Source organism: Myotis myotis, unplaced genomic scaffold (genome assembly GCF_014108235.1).
Source record: "Myotis myotis isolate mMyoMyo1 unplaced genomic scaffold, mMyoMyo1.p scaffold_m19_p_19, whole genome shotgun sequence".
NCBI classification, from domain to species: Eukaryota; Metazoa; Chordata; class Mammalia; order Chiroptera; family Vespertilionidae; genus Myotis; species Myotis myotis.
In genome coordinates this window covers 6102246-6122446 of record NW_023416323.1, presented here as the reverse complement: position 1 = coordinate 6122446, position 20201 = coordinate 6102246, and the positions used below count along the sequence as shown (strand labels likewise).

The 20201-nt window shown below is 52.5% G+C and overlaps 1 protein-coding gene across 4 annotated transcripts; it reads left to right on the top strand.

The window, feature by feature from the left end:
* Positions 1 to 30: 30 nt before the first annotated feature.
* On the top strand, positions 31 to 20009 carry PLD3 (phospholipase D family member 3). Of its 4 annotated transcripts, none has more exons than XM_036346365.1 (13): positions 31 to 175; positions 5086 to 5211; positions 10374 to 10464; positions 10553 to 10627; positions 10712 to 10854; positions 11304 to 11487; positions 12845 to 12965; positions 13049 to 13176; positions 14498 to 14698; positions 17954 to 18093; positions 18682 to 18847; positions 19338 to 19437; positions 19516 to 20009. In XM_036346365.1, exons 3-13 carry the CDS (start codon positions 10438 to 10440, stop codon positions 19701 to 19703), a joined length of 1473 nt encoding a protein of 490 aa, XP_036202258.1. In that variant the 5' UTR covers positions 31 to 175; positions 5086 to 5211; positions 10374 to 10437; the 3' UTR covers positions 19704 to 20009. The 4 variants fall into 4 exon arrangements, with proteins under 4 accessions (XP_036202258.1, XP_036202260.1, XP_036202259.1 ...); XM_036346366.1 differs by having other exon boundaries at positions 148 to 175; positions 5117 to 5211; XM_036346367.1 differs by lacking the exon at positions 5086 to 5211 and having other exon boundaries at positions 44 to 175.
* Positions 20010 to 20201: the final 192 nt, after the last annotated feature.

Sequence of the window (20201 nt, the reverse complement as noted above, 5' to 3'; positions counted from 1 at the left end):
ACTTCCCCCCGCCCTGCACTAGCGAGGAGCGCGGCCAATCAGAAAGGCACAAGCGAGGCCCACGCTGACCCGCATTCCAGCCAGACTGCGCCTGCGCACAGCGGGCGTGTGGGCCCACCTCCAATACCGAGGGTTCGTGCCCGGCTGGGTGCTGGAGTGGGAGCGGGCAGTGCAGGTACTGTGCGATCTGGGGGCGCGGCGCCTCCGCTGCCCTCCTTGTGTTGTCACCTCGTGTCGGTAATGCGTCTCTACCCTTATGTTGTTCTCGGTCCTTTTATATCGCCATTCCTCCCTTACGCCGCATCCCGCTTAAATTGTCACCATTCCCCCTCTGTCGCTATCACCTTCCTTCTGTCGCCACCAACCCCCTTAACTCGCTGTTGTCCCCTTTAAGCGCCCATTGCCACCATAGCGCACAGTTGTGCCTTGTAGTCGCCATCGGCTTCTTATGTCGCCAGCTAAACTGTCATCATACACCCGTGTCACCTTCGCACGTCTCCTGTCACCCTCACCTTAAATCGCGTTCATGTTCCCCTGTGTTATCCTCGCCCCTGTGTCACCATCTCTCCCATGTCACGTTTGCTCCTCTAGCTGTCACCGTCCATGCCTCATGCTTCTGGTTTTCCCCGTAAGGAGCAACGCTGCCTTACAGGGTTCTTTCCCTCCACATCTCCAGCATTTGCCCGTGTCACATACTCACCACCATGCGGGGTAGAGCCAGAATCCAGCTCCCCCACTAAACTTCTGGGTAACCTTGGCTACCAGTCACACCTTTGCAATCCAAGCTTCCTCCTCTATGAAATGCACACAGGACACCTACATCAGGGGTGATTGGGAGGATTCTGCCAGTTTATTCTTGTGTTATGTCCAGCTTGACATGGTGATTTGGGCTAATATTGTTAGTAACCATATCACTCTCACCCTCGTCCAATCACCTTCATCACCTCCTCACTGTTGCTCTCTCCCTGCCCCCACCTCTTCATCATTGCTATGGCGTCAGTCACACACCGTATACCGTGTGTGATACCCTCTGCCATGGCAGCCACCCCACATCACGATCTCCACATTGTCCTCACGTCTGCCACGGCACCACACTTGAGGGGGTGGCCCATCAGCCATCACGAATCTTGCTCACGTAAATAGTTAATCCTTATCTCTTCACCTTGTTGGACTGAGTGATCGCTACCCAAAAAATGAGAGCATTTACTGGTACAGTGGTGTGAGTTGGGAGGGTTTGGGGGAGACTAGAGGAAGCTTAGACCCAGACCTCCCTTGACTTCTAGAATTGAGGATACAGAGAGATGAGGCAGGTCCCACCACACCTCAGTCAAATGTCAGCAACCCTGAGTCCCCAGGTGGAATGGTAAGTATCTTATTTAGTCAGCTTGCCTACGTGAGGTAGGACAGTGGCTAGCAGTGTGTCCCTGGGATCTGCGACACCCTGGTTCCAATCTTGATTCTAGCATTTATTTTTTTTAATATATATTTTTTTTTATTTTAGAGAAGGGAGAGAGATAGAAACATCAATGGTGAGGGAGAATCATTGATCGGCTGCCTCTTGTATGCCCCCTACTGAGGATTGAGCCCGAAACCTAGGGCGTGTGCCCTGACCGGGAATCAAACTGTGTGACCTCCTGGCTCATAGATTGACACTCCACCACGGAGCCATGACGGTCGGGTGATTCTAGCGTATCGTACTTAAATAGTTGCATGACCTGGCAGATAGCTTAATGTGCCTGTGCCTCAGTTTCATTCCTGCAACACGGGAATGAAAACACAAGTATTCACTCAGCAACTATTCGGAAAGCACGTTCTACATGGCCAACCCTGTGCTAGGCACTGGGCACACATCAGTGAACGAACCTAGAGATCTCTGGCCCCATGGAGTTTACAATCTAGCAGGGACAAGAGACAATTAGAAACAGGGAAGTAGATTGTAGGATGTTTTAGGAGGAGGGTGGGGACTGCACGATAAAGGTTGTAGTTTTAAATAAGGTGGGCAGAAAAGGTTTTCTGATATGGTGGTGTTTGAACAAAGACCCGGATTAAGGGAGAGTGGTGTGGCTCTCCCTTAAGGCAGAGAGAACAGCGAATACAAAGGCCCTGAGGGAAGAACATGGAATATTTAAGGAGTAGCAAGGAGGCCAGTGAGGGAGGAGAGGGCTGGAGGATGAGATCGGTGGAGTGCTGAGGGCCCATCAGCTTGGCTCTGAGTGAGGTGGGCGGGAGCCACTGGAAGATTTGGCGGAGCAGAGGGACACCATTTGATGTGACATAATGTGACCCAAAGCAGCGGCAAAGTACCAAGGATGGATCGGCAAGACCAGCCTGGTTGGAAGGAGAGCAAGAGTCCTCTTCTTAAAGCTGCACTCATATATCCTTTCTATTTGGAGGACGCTTCAAATGTCCCCCTCAAAGATTGGGAGGGGAAGGGATATTGGTAGTTTTTGAGAGGCCAAAGCCACCTCTGGGTTCATCTGCTGTTGGGGAGGGAGGAGGGGAGGGCATCTACGGAACTGCAGATAGTAAACAACAGGAGAGGCACCTGTCCACCCCTTGGGCCTGAGGCAGATTGAGGTCAAATCCTGGTTCCATTGTTTCCTGGTTGTGTGCCAATGACTTAACCTCTCTGGGTCTTTAGTTCCCTTATCTGTTAAATGGGGCTTTAAAAAAAAGAATTAAATGTATAAACTGCTTAGATCAGTGTCTGGTTTGATAAACATAAGGAACCCTACCTTCTAGCCCAGCCATGAGCAAACTACGGCCCGTTTGAAATGAATAAAACTAAAAAAAAAAAAAAGACCGTACCCTTTTATGTAATGATGTTTACTTTGAATTTATATTAGTTCACACAAACACTCCATCCATGCTTTTGTTCCGGCCCTTCGGTCCAGTTTAAGAACCCATTGTGGCCCTCGGAGTCAAAAAGTTTGCCCACCCCTGTTCTAGCCCCACATCCAGCACTTTCACAGGCACAGGCCTCCCTTGGAGCTGCAAGGAAAAGACAGTCTGTTTCTTCGCTGCCCATGAGTTGGTTTGTCAGTGTAGTATCCTGGAGCAGAACTGAGCTCTGTTCAAATTCCGGGCCAACAAACCGACACTACGCAACCTAGGTAGTCATTTCCCTGAGCCCTGCCCTGCATCTAAAAAACAGGGCTAATAATGCTTTTCCCCCCAGATAAGCTGTGTTATTTTTGAATTCAGATATCCACCATTTTCTGTTGTAATACCACCATCCTCCTCCCCTGCTTTCTTTTTCTCCAAGACACATTTTATGTTTCACTCATTTATCTGTTGTTTCACTCCCTCCCCCTCTGCCCCCAAATGCCATCTTTACCAGGGATTTTGTTTCTGTTCTATGCTGTATTTTCAATTTCTAGACAGGGCTTGTCAGCAGGTATTCACTGAATAAATACAAGTTGAATAACTAGATGAATGAGCTGGCCACTGAGCGCCTGCCATGTACTCTCCCTGTGTTGGGTGGTAATGGGGACATAAACGTGACTGAGACAGCCTCGCTCTGCCCTCGTAGGTTTCACAGTCCAGTGGGAGACAGTTCCATCACCAGGCAGTGACGGCCCAGAGTGGTCAGGGCTAGGATGGAGAACCTCGGGGGACTGTCAGAGCCCAAAAGGGATACCTGAACCAACTAGGGGGTGAGGGAGAGCTTCCTGGAATAGATGGGACTCTAGTTGATACGCGTGAGCAAGATGAAAGGAGAAGCTGTGGGAGGGTTGGCGGTAAAAGTGGTTTCAGTTCAAGGAACCGAAAGATATTAAAAATGGCTGGGTCATCAAGGATGGTGAGAGTAAGTTATTAGGGAAGATCGTTCAGGACTCAGATCCACAGTGAGGACACTGGGGCCCACGGGGAGTTTTTGAGTGGGGATGGAAGGCAAGTCAAACTCGGAGGGGGATTGGAAGGGTTGAGTGAAGGCTGGAAAGGAGGTGGCCGGAGAGTCCAGGTTGAAGCCATGGGAGAGATAAGGGAGGGAGGTGGGAGAGATAGGGGTGGGTGCGAGACCGTCAGGAGGCCAAGTAGACACATGGGGGGTCTAAGACGAAGCCCAGGGCTCCCTCGGAGTCAGGGAGGGATTTCTGGAGGAGCTGGCACACAGGATGAGACCTGAAGGATGGGCAGGACAGCTGTCCTTGAAATGGGGGTGCAGAGGAGGAGCAGATTTGGGAGAGATGCTAAGGGGAGTTGGGGACATAGCGGGTGTAAGGGGATTGGGGACACCTTGAGGGAGGTATCTAAAAGGCCATGAGACTTCCAGACTAGAGTTCAGGGAGGAGGTGAGAGTTGGAGATGGCTTTGGTGTCAGAAAGGGGACCTGAATCTGTAAAGGTGGGGTCCCTAGAGGGCATGGCACTTTGTCCTGAAGGCAGTGGGAACCCACAGAGGGGCTTTTAACAGGGAGGTGACAGCTTAGACTTTGAATTCCAAATCAGAAGTATTCCCCATTCATGATGGGTTTCATTTGTTTTATTTTGACCTATTTAATTGTTTTTCAGGCCGGCACCTTCTAGGGAGGAGTCTTTTGAAATAAAGATTCTGCTAAAAACAAAAACAAAAAAGTTACAAAACCAAAGCTCTGTTTTGTTTTCTGTAGACTTAACCACAGACAGTTGATTGTTCAGTCCAAAGAGGTCTGCATGATCAGGGGGAAATTGGCTCCTTTAAACACGAGGACATTTCAGTTTGAGCCACATGGGAGGTCCATGGGTTTGTGGGTGCTTCCTGGCGTGTGGCCTGTCCGGGCTCCACCTGCGCTTCAGCAGCTGAGTGGCCCCCACTCTCCTTTGCACTCAACCTTAATTCAACCTTGAATTTTACTCTCAGGTTGAGATGCCATGACCTGCTCCTAGTCCACCTGTTCTGGGCTTAGAACACAAGCTGGTTATCACTGTATATAAAAAAGTGTCACAAGGTCTAGAGAGACAGCTAAGAAAATCCTTTCTCAGGAATTTCCATTCTACTCCATTTCTTCTGTTTTTAACAGACATTTCTTGAGTGTACAGTATGCTGGGCATTGGCAGGGAGCGGGGGCAGAGGAATAAACCAGACACAGACTTCGTTTTTCAGGGGACACACAAGATTATCTGTGATCAAATAGGGGACATACAGTTCTCACCAGCCAGCTTGTATCGGAAGTGTGCTGTGCTACCTGCCTGCCGTGGATGGATTCATTGACTTCCCAGCAAATGTGAGGTTGGTATATAAGTGGCTCACTGTCTGAGAATGAAAGTAAGGCTCAGAGAAGGGAGCCTCTTTTCCCAGGGACACACAGAGCTGAGACCTGGATGCGGGGCTCTGGGACTTTGAGACCCACCCCCATATACCATTTGGAGATCCCCCAGCCACTGTGCCCCAGACAGTGTCTAAAACTGTAAGATGATCCTATTTTATAAATGAGGCCAGCAGGGCTCAGAGAAGTAAAGCCCCAAGCCTGAGGTAACTCCCGAAGGAAGTGACAGTGTGGGATTTGAACCCTGGACTCTCCAATCCAAAGCTATGGAGGAGGAACCAAATCTTCCCAACCCCACCCCCTCACCCAGGAGTGGAGTGTTCGGGGAGCTGTACCAATGTGTCTCAAAAGCCTTGTGGGTTTTGCTTCCTCCTTTCCTGCGGTCTGTGGTGTCACACAAGCAGGGAGGGCACAGGTCAAGGGGAGAGGACATTCCATGGGCTGGAGAGGTGCAAGGAAGGGGAGCATAAGGACCAGCCTGGTCATTGCACTGGAGCCCCATGGGGGCTTCTAGGAACCTGGGAACACAGGAGACCAGCTGAGGACAATGCCAGCACCTGCCAGCCTGGCTGGGAGCCCTGCTGCTCCAGCCCTTCAGTTCCATCCTACCTGCTCCCCCTGGGACCTGGGGTGGGAGCACCAGATACTTCTCCAGCTGAACTCACAGTCCTTTTCTGAAGACTAGAATGTGGGGGGAGGGCACTCCAGCTAGGAGTCCGAGCCTCATATTTTAATCTCCATAGACATCCTATGTGCATTTTAAAAATTAAATAGCAACTGAACTGCAACCACCTTGGCTGGGGTTGGGGGTAGTAATGATGCCTTTTTTCTTTTCTTTCTTTTTTTTCTTTTTTTTGGCTGTTAGCCTTGACACATCACATTTATTCAGAGCCTCTTACATGCCCATTCTATGCGCTTGATATGTATTAATCCTTTAGTTTGAAGGATCCACCTGGATAGTTGTTGTTTTTTAATATATTTTTATTGATTTCAGAGAGGAAGGGAGAGGGAGAGAGAGATAGCATGTGCCCTTGACTGGAATCCAACCTGGGACCTTTAAGTCCGCAGGCTGATGCTCTATCCACTGAGCCAAACCAGCTAGGGCCATTCATTCTTTATTCCTGCTCTTTTCCTCAAATTTGCTCCTCCTTAATCTTCCCTAGCTCAGCTACTAGCATCTTCATCCTTGAGTTGCTCAGGCTCAAACCCCTGGAGTCATCCTCAACTCCGTCCTTTACCTGGATTCTGCATCCAATTGGATTAGAGATCCCATCAGCTCCACCTTTAAAATGTAACCAGACTCCATCCAATCTTCTCCTAGTGGCTGCCCCCACCCTGGTCTCCCTGCTCCAGCTCCTGTACCCCCTTCCCCAAGTCTGCTCACCACACAGCCAGGGGGAACCTGCAAACCACACCAGTTGCCCATGTGGCCTTAACAAGTTACCACAATCGGGGTGGTTTAAAACAACAGAAGTTTCTTCTCACAATTCTGGAGGCTAGAACTCCAAAATGAAGGTGTTAGCAAGGCCATGGCCCCCCCACCCCCCAGAGGCTCTAGGGGAGATCTGTTCCCTGGCTCTCCCAGAATCTGGTGGCTCAAGGCATATCTGGGTTTACAGCTACGTCACTCCAGTCTCTTCTGTCTCTCAGAGACACTTGTCCTTCGATTTAGGGCCCACCCAGATAATCCTTTATTCGATCAGATCTGCAAAGACTTCTTTTTCTTTTAATTTAAATTTTATTTTTCAATTACAGTTTACATTTAATATTATTTTGTGTTAGTTTCAGGTGTACAGCATAGTGGTTAGACAACCATATACTTGATCACGTGTTCCCCTGATATTTCCAGTCCCCACCTGGCATCATGCAGTTATTACAATGTCACTGACCGTATTCCCTATGCTGTGCTTGACACCCCCGTGACTATTCTGTTACTACCAATTTGTACTTCTTTTTGTTTGTTTGTTAATCCTCACTGGAGGATATTTTTCCCGTTGATTTTTAGAGAGAGTGGAAGGGAGGGAGGGGGAGAGAGAGAAACATCGATGTGAGAGAGACACTTCTGTGCACAGACTGCCACTAATCAGCCAGACTGGCCAGGGCCCAATATGTACTTCATAATCCCTTCACCTTTCACCTCGCCTCTGGCAACCATCAGTCTGTTCTCTGTAAGGACCCTTTTTGTAGATGTCACATTCACAAGTCCCAGGGGTAATGCCCACATCAGATATATCTTTTTTGAGGCCACAATTCAACCCACTACAACACCAAAGGCAGAACCCTCCTTTGCTCAGGCCCTGTCCTCACCATGGTCCAGGTAACCCTGTATGACCTGCTCCTGTCACCTCCCAGACTCATCTCTCCCTCTCCTGCTTGCCTACTGTGCTAAAGGCGCACTGGCCTGCCCTCTGCTTGGAGCACTTCCCTCAGGAAGTCCATGTAGCTCCTTCTCTGAGAGGCCTTCTCTGACTTAATTACAATTGCAAACAACCCCAACCCCACCCTTACCCCTATCCCTCTTTCCTGATTTTCTATAGTACTTATTACTATAATTTACTTATTTTGCTTTTTGTCTGTCTTTCCTCATGTCTGTTTTGTTCACAGCATTATCCCCAGAGCCTAAAACAATACCAAGTACACAGGTACTCAATAAATATGTGTAAAATTCATGAACAACCTTATGAAAAGTGCTATTGTTACCATGCCCATTTTGCAGATGGAGAAACTAAGGCACAATTGCATTGTCATTTTTCAAGGTCATACGGTCACATAAGTGTGGAGGCTCATATATGAATCCTCATATATGGAACCCACTTCTCCAGTACTAGTGTTTTGCTTTGATGAAAGTACAACAGAAGTTACAACTAACCCCCTCATTACAGTCCCTGTAATCACTATACTAGTAGAATTTGAAAGCCAAAAGGTCACTAACTGTTTCAGTGAACTCCCTCTATTTTCTTCCTATTTTCGGTTTATTATCGGTGTCCCGGTTCCCCGGCTCAGTGTGTTCAGTCCTGTCCCTCACCTCTCCAAGCCTCACTGCTCCCTCAGTTTTGCTCTTGTTCATCTCAGCTTTCCTAATTTCACATCTGCTGTTCCCAAGCCCTTAATCTTAATACAACATTTCTCACCAAGGTCTTTGCAAATAAATAAACGGCAAGTCTTGGCTGGTGTGCTCAGTGGTTAGAGTGTCAGCCCAAGGACCAAAGGGTCATGGGTTCAGATTCAGGGTCAAGGGCACCTACCTGGTTTGTGGGTTTGCTCCCAGCCCCTGATGGGGGCTCATGCAGGAGGCAACCAGTCCATGTGTCTCTCACATCAATGTTTCTCTCTTTTCCCACTCCCTCCCTGCCCTCCACTCTCTCTGAAAAGCAATGGAAAAAATATCCTCAGGCGAGGGTTAACAAAAAAACAAAAGCGGCAAAAGTTGTTTCCTGCCCCATACCTCCTTCCCCCACCCTGAAACCCTGCTACCAACCACCTCTAAGACTTGTTTCCTTGCTATCTTCTGCTCTGGTGATCTCAGGATACCGTGGTCCGTTGCCAGTTCTTGCTGGATCCATTTGCCCCGTCTCCATTTGTCTCCCTGCAATGAGAGGATGGGTCTAGCTGAGCTCTACCTTCCCCAGCCTGGGATCCTGAAAATACAAATATATTAAAATGCAATTCTAACCCACCCCCAAGTCCCACTCTCAAAGCAACCACTTCTGACGCTCTTCTCTCAAAAATATGCTTTTCTGCATTTATCTGTCAACTTCCTGCCTGGCTGGGGGGAGGGGGTCCTGCCCCCCATTCACTGACAGAAGTGGGTGGGGAAGGGTTCTCCAATTTATATCTCCCTGGGAGACAGGAGCTTGAGAGGTGGGGAACCCAGCCTATCCGCGAGCCGGAGCCTGGATTCAGAAACAAAATTTTTAAAAATCCCTATCAGTTGGCTTTTAAAAAAATGATAAGTCAAGTAAAATAGACTCCAACAGAAAACCCACCGTCTCCTTTCCCCGCCCTGCTCTTCCCACCCAGAGCGTGGGCTGTCACTCAACTTTGATGTCTCCATTGTATTTTATAAGTTTTTAAAACATTATCTTATGTATTTATGTTTGATTAGGCAACGCATGCCCGTGGTACCAAACTTCACAAGGTTTGTAGAGAGAAAAGATTGGGGAGGTGGGGGCGGTGTCTTTTTTAAATTCTCACCCGGGAGTGCGTTTCTCACCGATTCTAGAGGCGGAGAAACATCCTCGGCCGCCTCCACAGCGCCCCCTGCGGGATCAGACCGCAGCCTCTTCGCTGGGCGGCAGGAGGTTCTAACCAGCCCAGCCCCGGCGGGGACGCGGGGTCCTTTTTCTTTACCTGTGGCTTCCCTGGCGTGCACGGTGGCTCTCGGGTCGGTGCAGCAGAGTCCATCCGACCCCCATGCACTCTCCCCGCCAGGCCAGGTAGGCGGGACCATACCTGGGGGCCCGGCCCCCGGTCCCTGCGCAGACTCCCTGCTGCACAGGCGGAGCCTCCTCGGTCCCGCCCCCGCCTTCCACTCGCCCCAGTTCAGCCTGTTGGGGCAGAAGCTGGGGCCCCGCGGAGTAGCAGCTGCAGCTTGCCGACCGAAGCCGAGGCCCCTCCGGGGTAGGGGAGGGGAGGCGGGCTGGGGGGATGGGCTGGGAGCTGGCGGGGGGCCCAGGATGGTCCTGGGCTCCCGGCCTGCGCTGGCTGGTGGGTACCTGGGGGTCAGAACGGAGGAGGCACCTGGAAAGTGCTCCCTGGCTAGGAGAGCCAGGCGCAGAGGTTTGGGGCTCCGCCGAGCTGACCCCATCCGAAGCTGTCTCTGGGAATGTCGAGATTAGCGCTCAGAGAAGGCAAGGTGCTGGTGGGTTGCAGAGCGGGCACTGAAAGGGCGGCTACCGCATGTCGTTGGGAAGAGAGCAGAGGCGTTAGAGCTTGAGGGATTTCGAAATCCCTGCTGACCAGCGGTCTGCTTCCTCCTTTTGGGCTGGCGGGCTCCGTGCCATTGACCCCCGTGATCATGGACAGAACCCAGTGGATCCCGTGAGCCCCAAGACTCATCCGCCTTGTGTGGTGTCATCCAAAAGCCCAGAACACCCCCACACAGTGCCAGCTTTTGTTCCCACAGTTTGGAGACCCTGATACACCCACTTTCCTACCTGCACTCTGCGTGCCCCCGGCTGCCTGGCAAGATGAAGCCTAAACTGATGTATCAGGAGGTAGGTGGATGGGGCCCCAGCGGCGAGGGATTGGGCACAGGGGAGAGTAGGGGCGCCCATGTCACCCCCAAACCACCTTGTTCCCCAGCTGAAGTTGCCTACTGAGGAGTCCGTCAGTGAGCTGCCCATGAATGAGATCGAGGCGTGGAAGGCTGCCGAGAAGGTAGGAGCCCACGGCCACCCTTGGTCTGTCTCAGGCATGGGCCGGGCTGTGCCCCCTGGGCTGGCTGACCGCCTCTTCCCACAGAAAGCCCGCTGGGTCCTGCTGGTTCTCATCCTGGCTGTTGTGGGTTTTGGTGCCCTGATGACTCAGCTGTTCTTATGGGAATACAGTGACTTGCATCTCTTTGGAGCCAACCAGCCCCCAGCACCCTGCTATGACCCCTGCGAGTAAGTGGGGAAGTGGAGAGCCTGGGATGGTGGAGGAAGAGGCCCTGACAAGCGAGGGACACGTAGACACACCAGGAAGGGCCTGCCCTCAGCATCAGCCAGTGCCCATGACTGTGAGGTGATTGCAGCCTCCCAAGTGCACCACGGTTCTTCCCTCCGTGCCCACCCCCATCCCCGACACTGTTCCCATGGCAGCCACAGCATCATCGTCTGTCCAGGTCTGTGAAGAGACAGGCACACACAGACACACACTGCACCATCTGTCCACATCTGCGGACAGGCATCCACATACACACCTTCCTTTCACACCTCCAGGTAGACAGATGCATGAATTCAGAGAATCATGACTACAGGCATGCACAATACACAGTCTTCCATCCTGGGTGGGCAGACAGGTGGGCTCAGGGTGTGCTATGCCTGATGCCAGCCGCCCCTCCCCCATCCCGCAGAGCAGTGCTGGTGGAGAGTATCCCCGAGGGCCTGGACTTCCCTGAGGCTTCCACTAGCCACCCCTCCACCAGCCAGGCTTGGCTGGGCCTGCTCGCCCGGGCTCACAGCAGCCTGGACATCGCCTCCTTCTACTGGACCCTCACCAACAATGATACCCACACTCAGGAGCCCTCTGCACAGCAGGTACCTGGCAACCCGGGCCCTGGTGGGAAGCAAGGGGACAGTGGGAGGCATTAGGAGTCGGGGTGCAAGGGGTTTTCCTGCAGCCCAGGAGACAGGTAGGCATGTCTCATTCAATGGGTTGGACACAGGTGTTTGGAAGCAACTGTCTTCACATGGCCCTCTGGGCCGGGGGTGTTTATCACCGTCCCCTGTAGGCCTCTGAATGTCGGGTGTGGGTTTGGTTACGAGGGAGTAGGCTGGCAGATGCCACTTACTCACAAGCTGCCCCGACCCTGTCACCCCAAGAAATGGAAGAGCCGAGTGAGAAACAGCCCAGCCTCTAGCCAGGCTGCCGCTTCCCTTGGGCAGGTCACTTCCACTCTCAGGCTTCGGTTTCCTCATCTGTGGAATGGGGCCAGTGTATAGCACCCAGCCCTTAGGAGGATGGAACGGGCTAATCATGCAAATTATAGCGCGGTGCCTGACAGTCAGCCCTTTATAAGCATTTGTTATTAGTATATTCTTTGGTCTGCAGACAAACTTAAAAACCATAAAGCTTCAAGGTCTGGGAAGGAGCAGTCTAGGTGGATCACCCCTTTGTTGAAAATCACAGAAGTTTCCCCTTTTTTTCCTCTTTCTGCTGCCTCTTTCTGTGAGAAATGGGCTTAAAATTTATTCACACTGTGGGGCTCCTTAAGCACTACCTGAAAAAATTACAAAAGTTAGAAATGATAGGTACTCGCACTCCTTGCTGCTCCCACTGGAGTGGTTCAAAGCGCAAGCACAGGCCTGGAAAGCAGCAGCCTAGGTTCGAGTCCTGCTTCACCACTGAATCCTCCGGCGCTGCTTCCTCATCTGCACCTCGGGATGTTACTCAGACTTGCCCCCTCAGTGAGAGTGGTGAGAGTTCAGTGAGTTCAGACGTGAAGGGGCTTGGAACAGGCCCCTCTCAAGTAGGAACTAGGGAATCGTGGGCTGTTACTATTACTGTTATTGGCATCACCGAGCCTCACCTGTACCTTCCCAGACCCCCAGCCTAAGCCAAACCCCCAGTATCCTGTAAAGTGCCTGGAGGCCCCTGTGGTACCAGGCAGTGACACTTCCAAGGTAGGATCTTGGGAAGGTCCCTGGAATGTCACGGGAGTGGCAGGGAGGCCCTGACGAAGCTCAGAGCGGCCAGTTATTAAAACAAGTAAAGGTTTTAATATCCTAACCTATAAAGCCATCCCTGGGCATACTGGCTAATGTAAAGCCTGATCACTCCTGATCTCATCTGGAAGCCCAGCATCAAAACAACCCCATGGGGTGCTGTGTGGGGCGGGAGAGCTGGCTGGACCAGGCCCTCAGAGGCTCTGCTCCTCCCCATCCCCCTCCCAAGGGTGAGGAAGTCCTCCGGCAGCTCCAGACCCTGGCACCTCGAGGTGTGAAGGTTCGCATCGCTGTGAGCAAGCCCAGCGGGCCCCAGCCCCAGGCGGACCTGCAGGCCCTGCTGCAGAGCGGTGAGTTGGGGGCAGCTGGGTGCAGGCTGGGCTGGGCTGCGCTGTCCAAGCCAGCCCCTGACCCCCACTCCTGTCGGTTGCAGGTGCCCAGGTTCGCATGGTGGACATGCAGAAGCTGACCCATGGCGTCCTGCACACCAAGTTCTGGGTGGTGGACCAGACCCACTTCTACATCGGCAGTGCCAACATGGACTGGCGCTCCCTCACCCAGGTCTGCCTGCACCCTGCCCACCCGCCTTTCCAGACCACTCCCCACTCCACAGGTGCCCAGCCTCCAATTACACCCTCTTCAATCCCCGAGTTCTCTCTCCAGTCCTCAATGGCTTCCTTCCCACTTTCTACCAGGAAAGTCCCCAAATCCAGCCCTCTACTGCCCTCCACCTGTCATGGAAGCTTGGGGCTTCCTCTGGTCCCCAGTGACAGCGGCCAGGCCCTCTCCAGGGCATTCAAGGCCCAGTCCACCCATTTGGGCTTCATTATTCATTCTCTGATGCCTCCTCTAAGCCCAGCTCTGCTCTGGGTAACGCTGGGAACACGGAGGTAGCAGATGGACTACCCAGTGCAGAGACAGGCCAGTCACCAGGTAGTGTCAGCCCAGAGGAGTCAAGGCTGGGATGGGGGAAGCACAAGCAGAGAGGTCTGAGCCAGGAAGGGGGCCCCAAGCTGGGGTATCAGAAGGGCTCTCAGAGGAGGCATTGACTAACCTGATAACTGAAGGATCTGTAGGAACCAGCACAAGACAGGATAGAAGGCATAGCTCAGGCAGTGATCATTTGCTCAGTCCCCAATCTCACCATCTCCTTGGGGAGATGCTGAACATACAGCTGTGGCTGAGACATCCCTGCTGTCTTTCCTCCCAGTCCAATGGGGAGATGGGTTTGCCACCAGAGAGAGTGATGAGGGAAACCCAAGGGACTGTGAGAGCTCAGAGGAATGCCTGAAGCAGTCTGGGCAGTCAGGGGAGGCTTCCTGGAGGAGGAAACTATCAGCTGAAACCTAAGAATAAGCAGGAGCTCCCTCATTGGAGGGTAGAAGTGACAGCACATGCAAAGGTTCACGAAACCTGGAGCTTTGGAGTGACACTGATTTTCATAAAAATTTGACTAAAGATATTAGTCTTGAATCAAGTTCATGCCCATTCCAGGGCTTTAAATGGAGGTCTGGGGGTTGGGGGGAGCTGAGGGGCAAAAAGAAGGGAGAGAGCCCAGCCGGTGTGGCTCAGTGGTTGAGCATCGACCTATGAACCAGGATGTCATGGTTCAATTCCTGGTCAGGGCATGCGTCTGGGTTATGGGCTTAATCCCTAGTGTGGGTATGCAGGAGGCAGCCAATCAATGATTCTCTCTCATCATTGGTGTTTCTGTCTCTCTCTCCCTCTCCCTTCCCCTCTGAAATCAATAAAAAATATATATATATATATATATGTTAAAAAAAAAAAAAGAAGGGAGAGGGGATTTTGAGGGGCGTGGGAAGGAATGGGGCTGCTGTGGACATGAGGCCACTACCCCAGCCCCAGCACTTCCCTCCCACAGGTCAAGGAGTTGGGCGTGGTCATGTACAACTGCAGTTGTCTCGCCCAAGACCTGACCAAGATCTTTGAGGCCTACTGGTACCTGGGCCAGGAGGGCAGCTCCATCCCGTCAACCTGGCCCCAGTCCTATGACACCCTCTACAATCAAAAGACACCAATGGAGATCTGCCTCAACGGGACCCCTGCTCTGGCCTACCTGGCGGTGAGTCTGAAGGAAGCGTGGCCTATCACCCCTGGCCACGTGCCCTCACGGCCTCCATCCAGCCCTGCCCAGGGATTGGTGGGGAGGGGTCGGGCCACTAGCCTCACTGCTGCTCAGTCTGCTCAGTCAGGGGCCTGGGCTGCATCCCAGCCTCACTAGGCCTCAGTTTCATCTAGAAAACGTTCACGACCTCTTAGGGCTTGCATGGGCCCAGCTATACCTCCCCGTTAGCCCTGAATCCAGCTGAAAGTTCAGGTCCTCAGTCACATAGCCACCTCCAAGTGCTCAGTGGCCACATGCAGCAAGCGGCCACCTCAGGACAGTGCAGGTACAGACACATTTCCGTCGCTGCAGAAGTTCTGTGGGCAGCGCCGGCTGTCTCTGTGGCACATGCTGAGCACTCTAGACAAGGCAGTGCTGTTGTGGAGTTTGTTTTGTTAATTCTCATACGAGGATATTTTTCCATTGATTTTTTTTTTAGAGAGAGTGGAAGGGAGACGGAGAGACAGAGAGAGAGAAACATCGATGTGAGAGAGACACACCGATTGGTTGCCTCCCGCACACCAGGGATTGAGCCTGCAACCGAGGTACGTGCCCTCGAGCAGAGTCAAACCTGGGACCCTTCAGCGCATGAGATGCTCTCCGACCAACTGAGCCACACTGCCCAGGGCAGCGAGGGCGAACCTTCTGAGCTCGGCGTGGCAGCATTTGAAAAACCCCAGCTTAACTCTGGTGCCGTGTCACATATAGAGATTTTTTGATATTTGCAACCATAGTAAAACAAAGACTTATATTTTTGATATTTATTTTATATATTTAAATGCCATTTCACAAAGAAAAATCAACCAAAAAAATGAGTTCATAGGTTCGCCATCACTGGTCTAGGGCAAGGCACTGCTCTTTTTAGCTTTTTTTTTTTTTTTTAATTAAATCTTTATTGTTCAGATTATTACATTTGTTCCTCTTTTTTCCCCCATAACTCCCCTCCTCCCAGTTCCCGCCCCACCCTCCGCCCTCACTCCCCACCCACTGTCCTCATCCATAGGGGCACGATTTTTGTCCAGTCTCTTCCCGCATCTCCCACACCCCTTTCCCCCCCAAGAATAGTCAGTCCATTCCCTTTCTATGTCCCTGATTCTATTATGATCACCAGTTCATTCTGTTCATCAGATTATTTATTCACTTGATTCTTAGATTCACTTGTTGATAGATGCATATTTGTTGTTCATAATTTGTATCTTTACCTTTTTCTTCTTCTTCCTCTTCTTAAAGGATACCTTTCAGCATTTCATATAATACTGGTTTGGTGGTGATGAACTCCTTTAGCTTTTCCTTATCTGTGAAGCTCTTTATCTGACCTTCAATTCTGAATGATAGTTTTGCTGGATAAAGTAATCTTGGTTGTAGGTTCTTGGTATTCATCACTTTGAATATTTCTTGCCACTCTCTTCTGGCCTGCAAAGTTTCTGTTGAGAAATCAGCTGACAGTCGTATGGGTATTCCCTTGTAGGTAACTGGGTTTCTTTCTCTTGCTGCTTTTAAGATTCTCTCTTTGTCTTTTGCTCTTGGCATTTTAGTTATGATGTGTCTTGGTGTGGTCCTCTTTGGATTCCTTTTGTTTGGGGTTCTCTGCGCTTCCTGGACCTGTAAGTCTATTTCTTTCACCAGGTGGGGGAAGTTTTCTGTCATTATTTCTTCAAATAGGTTTTCAATATCTTGCTCTCTCTCATCTTCTGGCACCCCTGTAATTCTGATGTTGGTTCGCTTGAAGCTGTCCCAGAGGCTCCTTACACTATCTTCGTATTTTCGGATTCTTTTTTCATTTTGCTTTTCCAGTTGGGTGTTTTTTGCTTCTTCACGTTTCGAATCTTTGACTTGATTCTTGCGCTCCTCTGATCTGCTGTTGGGTGTCTGTATAATATTCTTTATTTCAGTCAGTGTATGCTTAATATCTAGTTGGTTCTTTATCACAACATCGAGGGTCTCATTAGATTTCTTGAGGATCTCACTACATTTATCGGCGGTCTCACCAGTCTTTTCGAGGGCCTTACTAAGTTTATCGGCAGCTTCTAGACAGTTCTTGAGAGACCTTAAAAGTGTGGTTTTGAGCTCTATATCTTCCATTTCTGACATTTGTGTCCTGTTTCTTTGTCTCCGCATTTTTTTTATCTTTTCTTGGTGCACCCCCTAGTGGTCTTTGTGCGCAGTCTTGTTGTAATTAAGCCTTGATTGTTGTCGGCAATACCAGGGGTGATTTGACCTCCAGGCTAACTGGCTATGAGAGTCTCTTTTTAGCTATTGATATTTTCACTAGTTGGGGTGGCCAACCTCGTCCCCTTCAGTCCCCCCAAACAAGTCACCTGGCCAAGCCCAGTCATTGTGGGGGGGCCATACACGGTGTATGGATGCTGGGGTCCTGTACTCCAGTGGTCTCCCACAGGGAATTGAGGGTTCCCCCTCTCAGAACCTGAGTTTGCTCACCTGTCCTGAGGCTGGAGAGAGCTGGGTAAAGGGCCTGGTGTGGCGTGGGCACACGAGGGGTGCCCTCAGGGGGGCCTGGGAGTGAGTCAGGGATGAAAGCGATTAGAGCAGAGATCCTCACACCTGAGTGTGCAGCAGAACCAGCGGGAGTGCCCTAGCGGTTTGGCTCAGTGGGTAGAGCATCGGCCTGTGGACTGAAGGGTCCCAGGTTCAATTCCGGTCAAGGCACATGCCTGGGTTGCGGGCTCAATCCCCAGAAGGGCGCATGCAGGAGGCAGCTCATCATTGATATTTCTATCTCTCTCTCCCTCTCCCTTCCTCTCTGAAATCAATTAAAAAAGAGAGAGAGAGCACCACCGGGAATGCTATATCACCGGATTCCTGGGCTCCACCTCAGCACCCTCATTCAGGAGGCCATGTGTAGTGAGGTCCACAAACTTGCAATTCTAACAAGTTCCCAGTTGATGCTGTTAGTGCTGGATCGGGGACCTTTTGTCTTAAACCACTGGGTTAGAGCATAAATTCTGGAACCAGACAGCCTGGTTCAAATCCTGGCTCTGTTTATCAGCTGTGTGACTCAGGCAAGTCACTTACCCTCTCTGCGGCTCAGTCTCCTCACCTGTGAAATGGACGTCATAAGCATCCTTCCCCTTCCTGGAGGCTGCAGATTCAGCAAGACCGCAGGACCCGGCTAGTGACAAGCTGCCTGTACACGGGTCCATTGTGATGGCACCCCGGGCATGGCACACGTCTTACCTGTCCCCTCACCCCCAGAGTGCGCCCCCACCCCTGTGTCCGAGTGGCCGCACCCCAGACTTGAAGGCTCTGCTCAACGTGGTGGACAATGCGCGGAGTTTCATCTATATCGCAGTCATGAACTACCTGCCCACCATGGAGTTCTCCCACCCGCGCAGGTACTGCTGGGTGGGCGGACAGGGAGCCGCTGGCGTGGGAGAGGGAGTGAAGGGGCCCAGAAAGCAGGCAGTGGAGCCGAGGCAAGGGGACAGATGGAGGTGAAGCGATGGGGAGAGGCAGAGAAGACAGAGGTAACAGGGAGAGGGGCCTGGGTGCTCCAGACAAGGGCAGAGGGGTCAGAGAAAAGGATGAGAATATTGGGGTTAGGGGGGTGAGTTGGGGACTGGAGGCCAGAGGCAGGGGGTGTCGGATTTCTGGAGTGGGAAGCAGGGAGCATGGGCTGGAGACAGATGAGGGCCTGAAGAATGGGGGCTAAGAGTTTTCAGGGTTGGGGGGCTCAGAGAAAGTAGTAAGAGCAGCAGACAAGATGATGGAAAGGGCGGGTTGGGGGTGCAGGAAGGGGAGCCAGAATCAGGGAGTAAAGGATGTGGTATTTAAGGAGGCAGGAACAGGACCGGGAGTCAGAGATGAGTGGTCTTAGGGTTTGGGGGCTCTCAGAGCTGAGGCAGGGCCCAGGCCGAGCTCCATAAAGCTAAGAGTGAGGCTTGTGGATAAAGCCACCCTGTACCCTGCACCCCCGCCCCAAGGTTCTGGCCTGCCATCGATGATGGGCTGCGGCGGGCTGCCTACGAGCGGGGCATCAAGGTGCGCCTGCTGGTCAGCTGCTGGGGTCACTCTGAGCCGTCCATGCGAGCCTTCCTGCTCTCCCTGGCCGCCCTGCGTGACAACCACACCCACTCCGACATCCAGGTGGTAAGCACCTGCCACAACCCACTCCTTAGCCCCTGTGCTGGGCAGTCCCGGGCACATAGTACTTGTGGAGCTCTCCTAACAGACAGCCCAGAGTGAACCGCACGGTGACGGGGAGACCATGCGTGAGGCCCGGGTTTGGGGGGGCAGGGTGGAGGGTGAGGGTGGGATGGGAGTGCCCAGAGGACACACCTGCCCCAGCCTGAGGGGTCACGGAAGGCTGTCTGGAAAATGGGACATCTGAGGTGCGGCCTACAGGGCCATTCTAGAGGAGCCCCTCTGGGCGTCACTATAGAGGGCACGGTGGCAAATGAAGTCATTGGGCCTCCCAGCCAGCGTTGCCTGAAAGCCACCCCTCCAGACCCTGCTCTGGCCCTGTGGTTTTCACGGATTCCCCAATCCTACGGACCTGTCCCCATTCCCTACCCCATACCCGGGGGCGTCTATAACCCACTGCACCTCCCACAGCTTCCCATTCTCCCCTCTCCCCCAGAAACTCTTTGTGGTCCCTGCGGACAAGGCCCAGGCCCGGATCCCATATGCCCGAGTGAACCACAACAAGTACATGGTGACCGAGCGCGCCGCCTACATCGGTGAGTGTCCGAGCACCGCCAGGGCTGGGAGGGGTCCAGGCACTGCCACAGGCCCTGACTCTGCCCCCTGCCCTGTAGGAACCTCCAACTGGTCTGGCAGTTACTTCACAGAGACGGCGGGCACCTCGCTGCTGGTGACACAGAACGGGGAGGGCGGCCTGCGGAGCCAGCTGGAGGCTGTTTTCCTGAGGGACTGGGACTCCCCTTACAGCCACGACCTCGACGCCTCAGCCGACAGCGTGGGCAATGCCTGTCGCCTGCTCTGAGACCTGTCCCAGCAGACAGGCTGAGGCCTTCAAGGCCCCCACACACCCAGATGCCCTGGGCCGTGGTCCCTGTCCCCGTAGCCCTGCTTCTGTCTGTCCCGTTGTGGCTCCACAGACGCCCTTGTTCTCCCACCTCTCCCTTCGCCCCCGGCCGCCTGACGCTGTGGCCCCAGATCCCAGCTGAGCTGGGGGAGGGGTCAGCCCCAGAAGAAGTGGGGATGCATGCTGGGCCAGTCCCCCGGCCTCCTCCTGTTCCCAGAGCAAAGAGGGCCCAGGTTCTAATAAGTAAACAACTTGTCTGTTCAGTCTCTGCCTGACTGAGTGGTGTGAGGCAGGGTGTCGTCGGGATCGGGGACAGCCAGCGTGGGCCTCTGGTGGGGACATGAGCATGTACACTGAGCCCTTAACATGTGCTGGAATGTACCTAGCACATAGCATGTGATTGACATGTGCTGAGTCTTCAGGGGTGGCCTGCCATTGCTGAGCATACAGCATGAG

Coding starts and splice junctions, on each gene's coding strand:
- PLD3 (XM_036346365.1), top strand. CDS start 10,438: ATGAAGCCTAAACTGATGTATCAGGAG. Junction 10,855..11,303: donor CCCTGCTATGACCCCTGCGA/GTAAGTGGGGAA, acceptor CCCATCCCGCAG/AGCAGTGCTGGTGGAGAGTA. Junction 18,848..19,337: donor CCCACTCCGACATCCAGGTG/GTAAGCACCTGC, acceptor CCTCTCCCCCAG/AAACTCTTTGTGGTCCCTGC.